This window comes from Crocuta crocuta, unplaced genomic scaffold (genome assembly GCF_008692635.1).
Source record: "Crocuta crocuta isolate KB4526 unplaced genomic scaffold, BGI_CrCroc_1.0 scaffold147, whole genome shotgun sequence".
Lineage (NCBI taxonomy): Eukaryota > Metazoa > Chordata > Mammalia > Carnivora > Hyaenidae > Crocuta > Crocuta crocuta.
In genome coordinates this window covers 4,534,673-4,550,137 of record NW_027532594.1, presented here as the reverse complement: position 1 = coordinate 4,550,137, position 15,465 = coordinate 4,534,673, and the positions used below count along the sequence as shown (strand labels likewise).

Below are 15,465 nucleotides of genomic sequence, written 5' to 3'. Positions count from 1 at the left end.
ATCACCGTATAGCAAAACACTACATACAATATTACAAAGGAACGTTTCTTATGGGGCGATTATTTTAGATCTGTCCACATTGTTAAAGTGATTAAGGAAATCATACAAAGGGACGCCTGGCTGGCTCTGTCAGTAGAGCATGCGACTCCTGATCTTGAGGTTGTTAGTTTGAGCCCCCGGTTCAGTAGAGAGATTACTTGAAAAATAAAATCTTAAGAAAGCAAAGAAAATGATAAAAGAAAAGTTAATAAAATCACATGGAGAATTATTTTTTAAGTCTAAAAATTATGAATAGTATTTATCTCTTTAAGGGCTCATTATGGAATGCATCAGACACAATGGTTTGTTTAAGTGTAGAGATGGGGTAAAGAGACAGATTTTTACCCAAATATAAAACAGCTGTCCAAAATATCATAGATTGCTGTAACTTGATCAGATGAGAAGAGCAACAATGCTTCCCAGGCAATTCATGTGTCAAGAAGGCCAATAATAATAGCCTAGCTGAAATTAACCTAAGAAACTGTTCTTCTGCTCAAAATATCAATTGGTCCTCTTTTCCTTTCAACCACAATGATTTCATTTTTAAAAAATTATATATATGTATATATAATTTTTTTTGAGAGAGAGAGCAAGAATAAGAAAGCTCACACACGCTCGTGCACACGAGCTGGGGGGGGGGCATGCGCGAGAGAGAGAGAGACAGAGAGACAGAGAGAGACAGAGAGACAGGGACAGAGAGAGAGAATCCCGAGATCTGGCAAGATGGCAGAGAAGTAGGGAGCTCCATGCATTTTGCCTGCACTCATCTCTCAAACAGAGAAGGCCTGAAGTCATAGGACACTGAGCCACAGGAGTTTGGGAAGAGAAAGAGACAGAGTACACTGGGAAGGAAACCTCATAAGTGTGTGAGTGTGACCTGGGGAAGATAAAAGCGGGAAGGGACCCAGAGATACAGAGGGAGGGGAGGGAACCCAGTTTGTGTGCAGCCACTGTGAGTGATAAACCTGCAGCGGTGGTGAGGTGCTGTGAGTTCAAGGGAAAGGAAAGAGAAGGTGAGATTGCTCATAGAAACGTCCCTGGAGAAGAGAAAAACCTTGGTTTGGAAAGAGTGTTTTTTAGTTCTGGCTGGGGTGCTGACTTTGAACAAGGTGCCCCAGGTCCCAGAAGGTGCCAGAAAAAACTGCTCTGCAGTGCTCCAGGCACCATCCCTGGAGGCGACAGCCTGGTGACTCGGCAGCTGTGGCGCCAGCAGCCCACAGCAGCAGTGCAGACTCTGCGGACCTGAAGTTGCTACCTTCCCAAATGCACTCGGGTTGTATGGTTCTTGAACCCCGAGGATCTGAGGCTGTGACACTTTCCCCCCCCACTCAACCCCACCCCCCCAACCCCCCCCCAGCAGGGAAGCAGCAACCTGCAGGACTGTTTAGGGCGGTATAAACAAAGCCTGTGGACTGGGACATAGAACTCAGCCCACCTTGGCTACATCCTCAGTACAGGGAGATCGGACCCAAAGCAGGGATTTGCAACTCTTAGTTGAGAAGGGACTGGGGCGACATCATTCTTCTCCTCACAACCACCAAGGCAGGGCCTCAGGGAGCAGCCAGCAGACACAGTGGAGGTGAGACCTGCCTACACCAAACCATGCCCATCCCCTCCAGAGAGCTGTTTTGTTGTTGTTGTTGTTGTTGCTGTTTTTACCTGAGCATGGGTTTGAGTGTTTATCTTATCTGTGTGTTTGTGTACCTTTGTTCCCACTGTGGTTGACTGTTTTCTTTTTACAGGGCTGTCTCAAGAAACAAGCCAAAGTACACATGGTGGAGAGTCNAGATCTTCAATGTGATGAACAGAAAAAACATGCAGCCAAGAATCCTCTATCCAGGAAGCCTGTCATTCAGAATAGAAGGAGAGATAAAAGTCTTTCCAAATAAACAAAAATTGAAAGAATTTGCCACCACTAAACCTGCCCTACAAGAAATCCTGAGGCGGACTCTCTAAAGGAAGTGTTGCAAGGAATGCAGGATACCAGAGACACCACCACAAGCATGAAACCCACAAAGGACACAATGACTCTAAACCCATATATTTCAATAATAACACTGAATGTCAACGGGCTGAATGCTCCAATCAAAAGACATAGGGTAGAAGAATGGGAAAAAAAATCCATCTATTTGCTGTCTACAAGAAACACATTTTAGACTGGAAGACACCTTCAGATTAAAAGTAAGGGGATGGAGAAATATCTATCATGCTACTGGAAGTCAAAAGAAAGATGGAGTAGCTATACTTATATCAGACAAACTGGACTTTAAATTAAATACAGTAACAAGGGATGAAGAAGGGCATTATATAATAATTACAGGGTCTATCCATCAGGAAGAACTAACAATTATAAATGTCTATGCACCAAATATGGGAGCACCTAAATATTTAAAACAATGAATCACAAACAGAAACAATCTTATAGATAAGAATGTGCTAATAGCAGGGACTTTAATACTCCACTTACAGCAATGGATAGATCAACCAGACAGAAAAAGCATTAAAGAAACAATGGACTTGAATGACACATTGGACCAGATGGATTTGACAGCTATATTTAGAACTCTACATCCTGAGGCCATGGAATTCACTTTCTTCTCAAGTGTGCATGGCACATTCTCCAAGATAGATCACATACTGGGACATAAAGCAGCCCTCAATAAATATAAACAAATTGAGATCATACCATGCACCCTTTCAGATCACAATGCTATGAAACTTGAAATCAATCACAGGAAGAAGTCTGGAAAACCTCCAAAAATATAGAGGTTAAAGAACACCCTTTAAAAAAAGACAGAGACTTCTACTTTTGGTCAAGGCAGAGTATTTAGAGGTCAATTTTGCCTTCCTGCCATTAAGCACTAAACACTGGACAAAAAATATAAAACATCTACTATCAGACATAATACAAGAAGAAGACACAATCCCTGAGATGTGGGAAATAAAGCAGTCAAGAAAGCATTACATTTCCCATGGCTTTCTGTTAGAGGCAATTTCTAGCCTGCAACACAGCAGTCTAAATGAGTTGAGGAGACAAGTGATCAGAGATTTAGGAAGTTGAGGTAGTTGGGATTTGCATGGCAGAGTTCAGTAAAAAAGGAAGCTATGCAGAGAAAGAGCTCTAGAATATCTGCATCAGGAATGCATGTAACCTTTGGCTAAATATTAAATTGCATGTGCATAAGGTGAAACTTCAAAGACTGGGGAAAGAACAATCCACACAAAGCTGGGAGATATAAACATTCTCAACAGCCAGTGTACAGAGAAGTCAGTGACACTAAGGAGATTCAGTAGAGACCCTAGAAGGGTCACATCTAGAAGAAAGGGTAAATTATTGTAGAGTAAAGGCTACTTGAGACATACTGTCAGAGCTTAGAAACAAACCTCAACGGGTTTGTTGGCTCAGTTGGTTAAGTGTCCCACTCTTGATTTCAGCTCAGGTCATGATCTCACAGGTTCATGGGATCAAGCCCTTTCCCACTCTCGTGTTCTCTCTCTTAAAATAAATAAACATTAATTTAAAAGCCTCGAAAAAACAAAGCTGATCTGCAAGAAACTTAACCACTTGCCAAAATAAAATTCAACAGCCTTAAAGGAAGTAACATTCAATATAATCATCACAATGTCCAGCATCCAATCACAAATTATTAAACTTGCCAAGAATCAGGAAAGTAAGAACCATAACCGGGGGTGGGTGAGGGAGAATCAGAACACAAAAACAAAACCAGAAATGACAGAAATGAAGGAATTAGCAAACAAGGACATTTAATAAACCGACTTCTACTTCTGGGAAGATGGAGTAAATATCCTTTCTCTGTCCCTCTTGACATGTACAATTTAAAATCCTGGAGATCATATATAAAATAAACATAGGAACATACTAAAAAGTGGAAAGATCAAAAAAGAGGGAGGGATCTCAAGACCTGAGAAACAACAGAATGGTGAGTTATCTATTTTTCTTTTCAAGTTATATATTTCAGACTTGGAGCTGAAGAAGCCAGCAACCCAGAAATACCAGTGGACATGGACAAGGGAGGACCCAGGAAACAGTCAGCATAGCAAAGAGGAAACTTTTCAACAATAAATTGTACTGCAGCAAACACCAGAGTGGGGAAAAAACTCTGGTGCCACCTCCACTCATTCCAACAAAGGCTGAGTGGAGCCTAGAAATACATTCTCACAAGGTTGTTATGCAACACCCCAACTCTCCTTCCAGTGATGTCAGAGAAGGTTAAGTAGGGAACTGAAACTTTCATCCCTGGGGTACCTGCCTGGCTCAGTCGGTGGAATGTGCAACTCTTGATCTCAGAGTTGTGAGTTCAAGCCCCATGTACAGGTACAGGTTACATAAATAAATAAATATTTAAAAAAAAAATATTCATCCCTGCCAGTCTATAATGAGCACCCCACCTTCCCTATGCCAGTGATGTCAGTGGAACCTCTCTGTCAGCAGAAACAAGGATCAGCTGCTCAATAGATGCTGATAAAGAACCTGAACTTTTATCTATAACTAGCAATAATTAGACACTACCTAGCTTTCTGTTAGAACAGTGCCCCAAAAAGCCATCTAAAACTCAAGTTTAAAGATGACAAACAAATGGCCAATAAGCACACACATCATTAATCACTTTAGAAACATGGATCAAAACTACAATGATTACACATAGAAGAATTAAAAGGACTCAAACAAATATTTGTACACAAGTTCAGAGCAGCATTATTCACAAAAGCCAAAATGTAAAATCAACCCAATGTCTATCCACAAACGAACAGATGAACAAATTGTGGTATATATGTATAATGGAAACTTATTCCTTAAAAAGGAATGGAATCTGACACATGCTACAACATGGATGAACCTTGAAGACATTATGATAAGTGAAAAAACCCAGACACAAGAGAGCAAATATTATATGACTCCATTTATGTAAGGTACCTAAAAATGGCAAATTCACAGAGATAGGAAGGATGATGGTTACCAGGAGTTGGGAGAAGAGGAGAATGGGGAGTTATTATTTAATGAGTACAGACTTTCAGTTGGGAAGATGAAGTTCTAGAGATAGGTGATGATGATGGTTGCCCAACCATGTGAATGTGCTTAATGGACCTGAATTGTACACTTAAAAATGCTTAAAATGATAAATTTTATGTTATATATATTTTATCACAATAAAAAATGATTTAAAAAATAAGGTACAAAGTCTCATGACAGATTATGAAAATGCCCAAATCTGAAATGGAATTCATTCATACTAAAAACCAGGAAGATCTAACACTGTAGAAAGACAATCACTAGATGCCAACATCAAGATGACAGAAATGTTAGAATGATCTGATAAAATTACCCAATGCATGTGCAATTTAAAGCAGATATGACACAAATGCTTCAACAGACAATTATGACTACGTTTGAAACAAAGAAACTTGTATCACTACTTAGTAAAAAACTTCATTATCAAAGTTCCATTCACAAGCAATATTTAATCATTTTAAATCTGCATGCAACTTATAACATAGCCTGGAAATATGTAAGGTCAATGACAGAATTATCAGAGAAATAGATAAATTCATGATCATAGTGAGAGATATTTTCCATAAGCTTCATAATAATTGATGGGGAAAAATAATAAAAATTTGAATAACACAATTAACAATTCTAATCTAATGGGTATACTGTGTTATATATACTATCACATACAACTGTACGTGAGCACTCATTATTTTTAAGAATACAGAGAATATTTTTATAAAAATCGTCCATATATTAGGTCATAAAGCAAATTTCAACAAATTTCAAAGGATTTAAGCTGCACACATATCCTCTGACCTCAGTGCAATTAAGCATTTGTTAAGACAATAGTAACAACAGGAAATTTCATATGCTTGTTTGGAAATTAAGAAACATACTTCTAGGTAATACATGGGTTAAAGAAGAAATCACAATAGAAATTAGAAAATACTTTGAACTTAATAGTGAAAATACTAAATATAAAAATGTAATGAATGCAGCCATTTAGGGGAAAATACATAGCCTTAAATGCATTTAGGAAAGAAGATTGAAAAGAGATTTTAAAAAAATTAATCTTAGTAAATTAGAAAATGAAGAGCAAGATAAATTCAAACAAAGTGCAAGTAAGAGCAAAACTGGAGCCTCCCTACTTAAATGGCAGTGGAAATTATATGTAAGGGTTAGTTTTTTGTTTTGTTTTGTTTTGCCTTGCTTTGTTTGAAGGAGTTACTCTAGGAGGGCTTCCTAGAGGAGATGTACCTGAACATTTTCTATATCCTTTCCAGTACTATTACTTTTTCTATTCTATTCTATTCTTTAATAAATTGTGATAAAATATACATAACAAAAACATTATCATCTTAATCATTTTAAGTGTGCAATTCAATGGCATTAAGTACAGTCACAATGTTATACAACCATGGCTAATGTCTATTTCCAGAACCTTTTCATCATCCCAAAGACAGACTCACCCATGAAATAATAACTACCCATTCCCCTCTCCTCTCAGCCCCTGGTGACCTCTATTTTACTTTTGTTTCTCTGAATATGCTGTTTTTAGACACATCATATAAGTGGAATCATATATTTGGCCTTTTGTTTCTGACTCCTCTCACTTAGTGTGTTTTTAAGGTTCATCCACAATATAGCAAATGTCAAAATTTCATTGTTTTAATGGCAAAACAATAATTCATTGTATGAATATAACACATCTTGTTTTTTAATAGCATATTAGTCCTCCTCATCATTTCTACTATCTTATAAAAACATTATTATTTACTAAGAACGTATATAGGCTCTTGTTATATACTACAAGCAACAAATCACAAGCTCTTGTAGTGAATTACCAATTTGTTACCACTTGATTTATAGGAGAGAACATAACAGAAAAAGTGAATATACACTGTACCTTTTCCCCAATTAAATTTCTATCTGGTTTATAGTCTCTTTTTATTAAACCAAGGTTCTCTACTTATTTTAAGACTGACTTCTATCTATTTCTCTCAGCAGGGATAAAATACAAGGGTAACGCTAGCATATGTGAAGAGGCAAAATGTCATTTAAACACATATGAAACAAATTTTCCTTACAAAGGAAACCTCATATGCCAGCGAAACCAGCCACAGCATGTATTTACCTGGCTGATGTTTTGTTACATGTGAAAAATCTTTTGAATAAATGGGACATTTTAAATACTTTCTTATCCAATACAGTATTTGGTTTCCTAGGAATTTTAATTTGTGTTCAGTTTCAAATTGTACATTATTTATCTTAGTTCTTATTCAATTTCAAATTTGGATAATTTATCTCTTTAGGTTCCTTCATCTCAAAAAAAATGAGGGTAAGAAAGCGAAAAAATTAAACCCAATCTGGCCAATTTAGTTATTAATAATGCTATTATATATTAAAGTATGACAAGTTACTGGCCAAAAAATAAGGTTTGTGGTTTAAAAAAAAAGTATACATACAAAGTTCCCTCAGAATTTTTAACTTGTTTTATCCTGTGAGCCCTCTCTCTTTACATTTTATATATTCTATGCTACATGAAGACACTATTTTTAGTACCCATTTTTCTTAGTTTCCTTGTTTATATTTTGGTATCTACATATATGAAATTACTTTGGATTCCCAGCATGAAGAAAACACTGTAGATTTACCTTCCCCCCAACACAAAACATGAATATAAAGGGGAAAAAATGACTAAAGCATAAATCTTCAAAGAGTACTTTTCCTTACATCTATAAATATCTCAGAGAAATTAAAAGCCTCTGAGAACTTAAAATTGTTCAAGGAAATAGATGTTTTAATTCTTCCAAGTATAGCACAGGGAATAAAGTACCAACAACAATATGAAAAAGATTGTCTGACTATATCTTTAGAATATTTGCAGAAAAAAGTAGTTTTGCTTTTCCTTCTTGGTAAGAATTTTTGAGGTTTTAGGTTTTAAAAAATAATACAACTTCATCCCTTCTTTAGTTACATTGCTATAGACTGGGAAAAATTATGCTACTAAGAACTATGGGAATTATATTTTGGCACGTATGCTTCTTTTTGGTATATTTTTTGGTATTTCATTTAGCTTTGTGTTATAGATATTTGTGTATGTACTATATGCCCACCTAGATTATAAATGACTTGAGAGAAAGAAACATAGCCTATTTCATGATTGCATTACCCATTATGCCCAAAGTAGCACTTTGCACATAGTAGGTTCTTAATAAATATTAGTAAAATATAGAATTATTGAATAGTTGTATAAAAATTTATTTAAATTAACAGTGAAAAAAGAGGCTATTTTATTCTTAATCATCTGATAATGAAGACTATTTCAAACTCCATGCAGTGATGATACACACAAATATTTAAACTATTTATGTGCCCCAACTTGACATAATTTCATAACTTGATGGCAATCACATTTAAATATATTAGAATATTTTTGTAATAATGCTACTCTAGAATAGCAACTTTAATAGCTGAGAAAACACGTTAAAGACCATTAGCCTGAAAGAAATAGAGAACATTAAACATTTTTTTCAGAAATCAATGTATAAGTTTAAACATTCCACTATAATATTTATGAGCAAACCTCAGATTAAGATTTATAAATGCAAACTATCAAATGTTTCAGTTAGACAATAATTTAGACTATATTTTATAATTTCTCCTGTGTACACATTGATGAATACTATATAAAAAAAACATTCTTTTTTCCTTAAGTGTCTTTGACTATAACTATCTAATATTAAAATGAATTCTGCTTGAATGCAAGACCATAGGCAACCTATAAAAGCCCTTAATTTTCAACCAATATAATATTAATAAGTGAACACAAGTAAGTGATTTTCCTTACCTTTAGGACGCCAATAAATGGTACAAAGTTAGCTCTTTGGAGTCCATTTTTATAGAGATCTGAAAGAAAAAACTGATATTAGCTTTTTACTTAGCCTAAAACTAATGTTAACTCATATTTTGGCCTGGAAAATAAAGCTTTTATTTATAAAAAAGGATATGCAAAAGAAAACAAACCAAAATTGATTCCCATTCTGGAACTACACAAAATTCATTATATCTTAATAAGAAGAAAAATTACCAATTATAGAAGGAAGATCAAAAGACATTCAATCAGTTTTAAAGTATAATAAAAAGCAATGAAAGAGTTTTGAAGATATCACAAATATTCCCAAGTCAATAATTCAACAAAACATATATACTTAAAAGTATTTAATATTTGAAAATATAGAATTTTACTAGGAAAGGAATTATATTGTCTTTAATATCAATCTATAGTTAAAATTTCTTAGTACACAATTAAAAATGTGTAACAAGATTAGCGTTTTAAGAAGATACACCAACTGGGGCGCCTGGGTGGCTTAGTCGGTTAAGCGTCCGACTTTCGCTTGGGTCATGATCTCACGGTTCGTGGGTTCGGGCCCCGCGTCGGGCTCTGTGCTGACTGCCAGCTCAGAGCCTGGAGCCTGTTTCAGTCTGTGACTCCCTCTCTCTCTGACCCTCCCCTGCTCACGCTATCTCTCTTTCTCTCTCTCCTCGAAATAAATAAAAATATTAAAAAAAAAAAAAGAAGAAGAAGATACACCAACACAGCTGTGCATATATTTGTACCAAGGTTATATATTTACCATGGAGGTGAATAAAACTAAGGCCATTTTACTTTAAAAGAAATTACCCCCAAATTAACATTCCATTCTCAATAGACTGTAAATTTATTTTTTTAATTGTTTAACATTTTTAAAAATATTTTTTATTTATTTCTAGGAGAGAAAGAGACAGCGTGAACAGGGGAGGGTCAGAGAGAGAGGGAGTCACAGATTCTGAAACAGGCTCCAGGCTCTGAGCTGGCAGTCAGCACAGAGCCCGACGCGGGGCTCGAACCCACGAACCATGAGATCACGAACTAGGCAAAAGTCAGACGCTTAACTGACTAAGCCACCCAGGCGCCCCTTTTAACCTTTATTTTTGTGAGACAGAGAAAGACAGATCATGAGCAGAGAAGGGGCAGAGAGGAAGGGAGACACAGAATCCGAAGCAGGCCACAGGCTCTGAGCCGTCTGCACAGAGCCCGATGTGGGGCTCAAACCCACCGACCATGAGATCATGACCTGAGCCGAAGTCGGATACTTAACCAACTGAGCCACCCAGGTGCTCCATCAGTAGAATGTAAATTTATTACATTTATAAATAATAAATTGCTAATATCTTGTGCTTTACAATGATAGTTTTCATACATGCATGTGTCAGAGTGCATGTATGTTCAGACACATCTTCATACACATGAACACACACTGTCAAGAGCAAAAATAAAAAAGCAGAAAGGCAACAAATTTTAAACTTTGCATATTTTTCTTTCTTCGTCCTTTTTTCTTCCTTTTTTTTTTAAGATTCTTTTTAATGTTTTATTTATTTTTGAGAGAGACAGAGACAGCGTGAGCAGGGGAGGGTCAGAGAGAGAGTGGGTCACAGAATCCAAAGACAGTCTCCAGGCTCTGAGCTGGCTGTCAGCACAGAGCCCAACACAGGGCTCGAACCCACAAACTGTGAGATCATGACCGGAGCCAAAGTCGGACGCTCAACCAATTGAGCCACCCAGGTGCCCCTCTTCCTTTCTAAAAAGAGACTTGGAATTTTAGTCAAGAGATTGAAATTTTATTGCATATAAAACATTCCTTTTAAAAGTAAAATCTAAAGTAATAAGATTTTTTAAAGTATAAAAATGTGAACAGTAAAAAGTTTCTCAATGATAAAACCCATGAATTAGATTATGTGTCTCAATTTTCTTTTAATATTGCATTATAGGGTTTGTTTAGAGAAAATTTGAAAACTGAGAAAGATTCAACTGCCACATTTACTTATGGAAATAAAACATGGTCATTAGGAAACATTTATTCTCTATAGAAAAAATATCCATCTTAGAGTGTATTTGCAAATGTATTTGCAAAACTCTTTGGTTAATTAAGGACCAGAGGCTTTAATTCAGTTACATTTAATATTTTTATTTAGAGATATTATAAAAGGTAAGATAATGCTGGCCAGACTGTTGGAATTTCAAAATTCAAAGTAAGAGCTTAACTTTCCTATAATCAATACCTGAAATGAGCAAAATGGCTAAAATGCAGAAAAAGGGTTATAAAGTTAGCTATTTTCAGAGTCTTCCCTAATTACTAAGTTGCTGGGGAAGATGTACAGAAATAATGCTGAATGATAAGAGTTGACAGCCATGATAACATATAAGTGGTAAAAAAAAATAATTTTAAATACACTCAATGTTTATAGCAGCTTTATTCATAAAAGCTACAAACTGCAGCTTTATTTATAATAGCCAAAAACTGGAAGCAATCCAAATGTCCATCACTAGGTGATGGATAAATAAACTGTGGCATTTCTATACAATGAAATACTACTTAGCAATGAAAAGGATAAACTATTCATACCACAAAATAGATGGATCTTGAAATAATCATGCAGAGTAAGAGGCCAGGAGAAAAAAGGGGGGTACATACTGTGTAATTCCATTTATATAAAACTCTAGAAAAAGCACACTGAAGCTATAGTAACAGAAAGCAAATTAGTGGCTGCCTAGGAGAAGGGGCAAGCAGGACATCGACGAGAACACGGAGAGATGAAAAAAGGGAAAGAGGAAAGTTTTGAATGTGATGGAAATGTTCATTATATTGACTTTGGTGGTTATGTATACACATGCCAGCATTTTGTAAATTGTATCCTTCAAATATGTGCCATTTACTGTATATTATATGTAGTTTAATAAGTTCTTCTAAAATATATTGGGAAAAATATCAAAGGGAATACTGAAGAACACAATGTTATAGAATTAACACTAAGATATTACACTAATGAAAGTCTATCTATGTTAAGATAACCTTTTGGTAGCACAGAATAATATGTTTGTTATGGACACATAAGGCTCTGAGTTATGACCTAACAAGCGTGAACCTTTTAGTGGGTCCATGACAATGTACCCACTTGTAAAGTGGGATGTAAAGCTCCACTTGTAATATTTTTGATGAAAAGTTTCCACTCATGAGCAAAGTCAAATAATAATACCTTTAAGTCTTCAAGGGTTAATTTTTTAAAGGGTTAACTTTTTAAAAATCTGTCTTTATAAGGATATACAATTCAAACTTTATGGTCTGAAAAGTATTTTCCAAACGGAATTCTAAACAAAATTCATTTGGCTTGAAAACCTTTAGGTTTTTCTAGGACACTTAAGTGAAAAAGAGCTGTACTCATTAAATTGAAGAGTTTTTTGCAATTCAAATATTATGCTAATTATCAATGCAGTAGATCCATCTCCTGAAATGTTATTTAGCTACCAATTTTTTCATACTAGTTGTTTAATATTATTTTTCTTAGATATAAAGATTTTATGATACATTTATATCAACATTTGTCATTGTTTACTAAATACTATTTAAAAATTTAGCAGAAGTTCTTGCCTGCAATTTTTTAATGACCTCTAAACAGAGTTAAGTGAGCACTTGGTCATATAAGAGAGAGTACTGGAATTATGGCACATTCATTTTTTGAGAATGGTTATAAGGACCTCTACATTCCCCACAGTGAATAACTATAATAATACTTACAGATAAAATAGATGCAAAGAGGATTTTTAATGTAATTACAAGGATCTAATGTACATGGATATACAGATATTTACCTTAAAAATCCAAGCAGAAGAGTTTCTATAAAACCTAATGGTAACCGTATATCAAAAACTACTAATAAATATGTAAAGAATAAAGAGAAAGAAATCCAAACAAATCACTAAACAATTCAGCAAAACATGAAAAAATGGCAAGGATCAGAGAAAACCTTTAGAAACAACCACAAAACAAGTAATAAAATGACAATACATATATATTTATCAATAATTACTTTGAATGTAAATGGTCTTAGTGTTTCAATCAAAAGACACAGGGTGAAAGAATTGACGAAAACCATAAGACCCATCTATATGCTGCCTACATGAGACCCATTTCATACCAAAAGACATCTGCAGATTGAAAGTTAGGGCATGGAGAAACATCTATCATGCAAATGGCTGTCAAAAGAAAGCCAGAGTAAAAATACTTATATTAGACAAAATAGACTGTAAAACAAAGACTGTAACATAGAAGAACACCATATACTAATAAAGGGGACAATCCAACAAGAAGACCTAATAATTGTAAATATTTATGTGCTCAACATACAAGGGCCCAAATACATAAAACAGTTGATAATAAACATAATTACAGTAACATCATAAAGGAATTAACCAATAAAATAATAATACAATAATATAATAATAGATAATAATAATACAATAATACCTTAATATTCTACTTACATCAATAGACAGATCATCTACACAAAAAAATCAACAAGGAAACAATGGCTTTGAATGACACACTGGACCAAGTGAATTTAACATATAATTAGAACATTCCACCTAAAACAGAATACACATTCTAGCCAAGGGCACATGGAACATTTTCCAGAATAGATCTCATTTTAGTCCATAAAAACAAGCCTCAACAAATGCAAGAAGACTGAAATCATACCATGAATCTTTTCTGACCACAAGGCTATAAAACTAGAAGTCAGCCACAAGAAAAAATCTGGAAAGATCACAAATACATGGAGGTTAAATAACATGCTACTAAATAATGAATGGGTCAAGAAGGAAATTAAAGAAGAAATTTAAAAAGTACACGGAAACAAATGAAAATGACAACACAATGGTTCAAAATCTTTGGGATGCAGCAAATGACTCTAATGTAGTCATTAGAGTAAAGTTTACAGCAACACAGGCCTACCTCAAGAGAAGAAAAATCTAAAATAAACAACCTAACCTTGCAACTAAAGGAGATATGAAGAGAACCACAAACAAAATCTAAAACCAGGGAAAGGAAGGTAATAATAAAGATCAGAGCAGAAATAAATGATATAGAACTAAAACCAATACAAAGAACAGATCAATGAAAGCAAAAGAATCAGTAAAACTGACAAAACTCTAGCCAAATTTATGAATAAAAAAAGAAATAAAATCACAAATGAGAGAGAAGAAATAACAATCAACACCACAGAAATACAAACAATTATAAGAGAATATAATGAAAAATGATATGCCAACAAATTACTTAGACAACCTAAGAAAATGTATATATTCTTAGAAGAGATAGAAAACTTGAACAGACATATAACCGGAAAAGAAATTAAATCAGTAATCAAAAACTCCCAACAAACAAAAGTCCAAGACCTTTGGTCCTACATTTGGTAGAACGCTACCAAAAATGTAAAGAGGAGCTAATACCTATAATTCTGAAACTATTCCAAAAACTAGAAAAGGAAAGAAAACTTCCAAATTCATTCTATTGAGGCAAGCATTACCCTGATACCAAATCCAGTTAAAGACATCACACACACAAAAAAAACTACAAGCCAATATATCTGATGAAAATAGATGTAAAAAATCTAAAATACTAGCAAAACAAATTCAACAATGCATTTAAAAAAATCATTCACCATGATCAAGGGGGATTTATTTCTAGGTTGCTGGAGTGGTTCAATATTTGCAAATCAATCCACATGATACATCACACTGATAAGAGAAAGGATAAGAACCATATATCATTTCGATAGATGCAGAAAAAGCAATTGACAAAGTAGAATGTCCATTCATGATAAAAACCCTCAACAAAACAGGTTTAGAGGGAACATATCTCAACATAATAAAAGCCATATATGGAAAAAAACCCACAGTTCTCATCATCCTCAATCAGAAAAAAACAGAGAGCTTATACCGGAAGGTCAGCAACAAGACAAGAACGTCCACTCTCACTACTTTTCAACAGAGTACTAGAAGTCCTAGCCACAACAATCACACAAAAAAACAAAAAGATATTGGGGTGCCTGGTGGTTGGGTAGGTTAAGTGTCTGACTTCAGCTCAGGTCATGATCTCACAGTTGATGGGTTTGAGCCCTGTCTTGGGCTCTGGGCTGACAGCTTCAGATTCTGTGTCTCCCTCTCTCTCTGCCCCTTCCCCACTCACATTTTGTCTCTCTCTCTCAGAAATAAATAAACATTAAAATAAATTTTTTAAATAAAAAGAAATAAAAGGCATCCAAATTGGTAAGGAAGAAATAAAGTTTTCATCATTTGCAGATAGAAAAACCTGAAAGACTCCACCAAAAAAAATGCTAGAACTGATAAATGAATTCAGTAAGGTTGCAAGGTGCAAAATCAATACACAGAAATCTGCTGCATTTAATATACACCAATAATGAGGCAGAAGAGAAATTAAGAAAACAATTCTATTTACAAATATACCAAAAATAATAAGATACATACCTAGGAATAAACCTAACCAAAGAGGTGAAAGACCTGTACTCTGAAAACT

The 15,465-nt window shown here is 34.7% G+C and overlaps 1 protein-coding gene across 2 annotated transcripts in view; it reads right to left on the bottom strand.

The window, feature by feature from the left end:
• AFG1L (AFG1 like ATPase) overlaps nt 1–15,465 on the bottom strand; it is a 190,560-nt gene that overhangs the window by 79,250 nt on the left and 95,845 nt on the right. For both annotated transcript variants that reach the window (XM_077780052.1, XM_077780053.1), the window contains exon 7: nt 8,901–8,959. In XM_077780052.1, the coding sequence (XP_077636178.1) occupies nt 8,901–8,959 (59 nt within the window). The remainder of the gene's footprint in view (nt 1–8,900; nt 8,960–15,465) is intronic.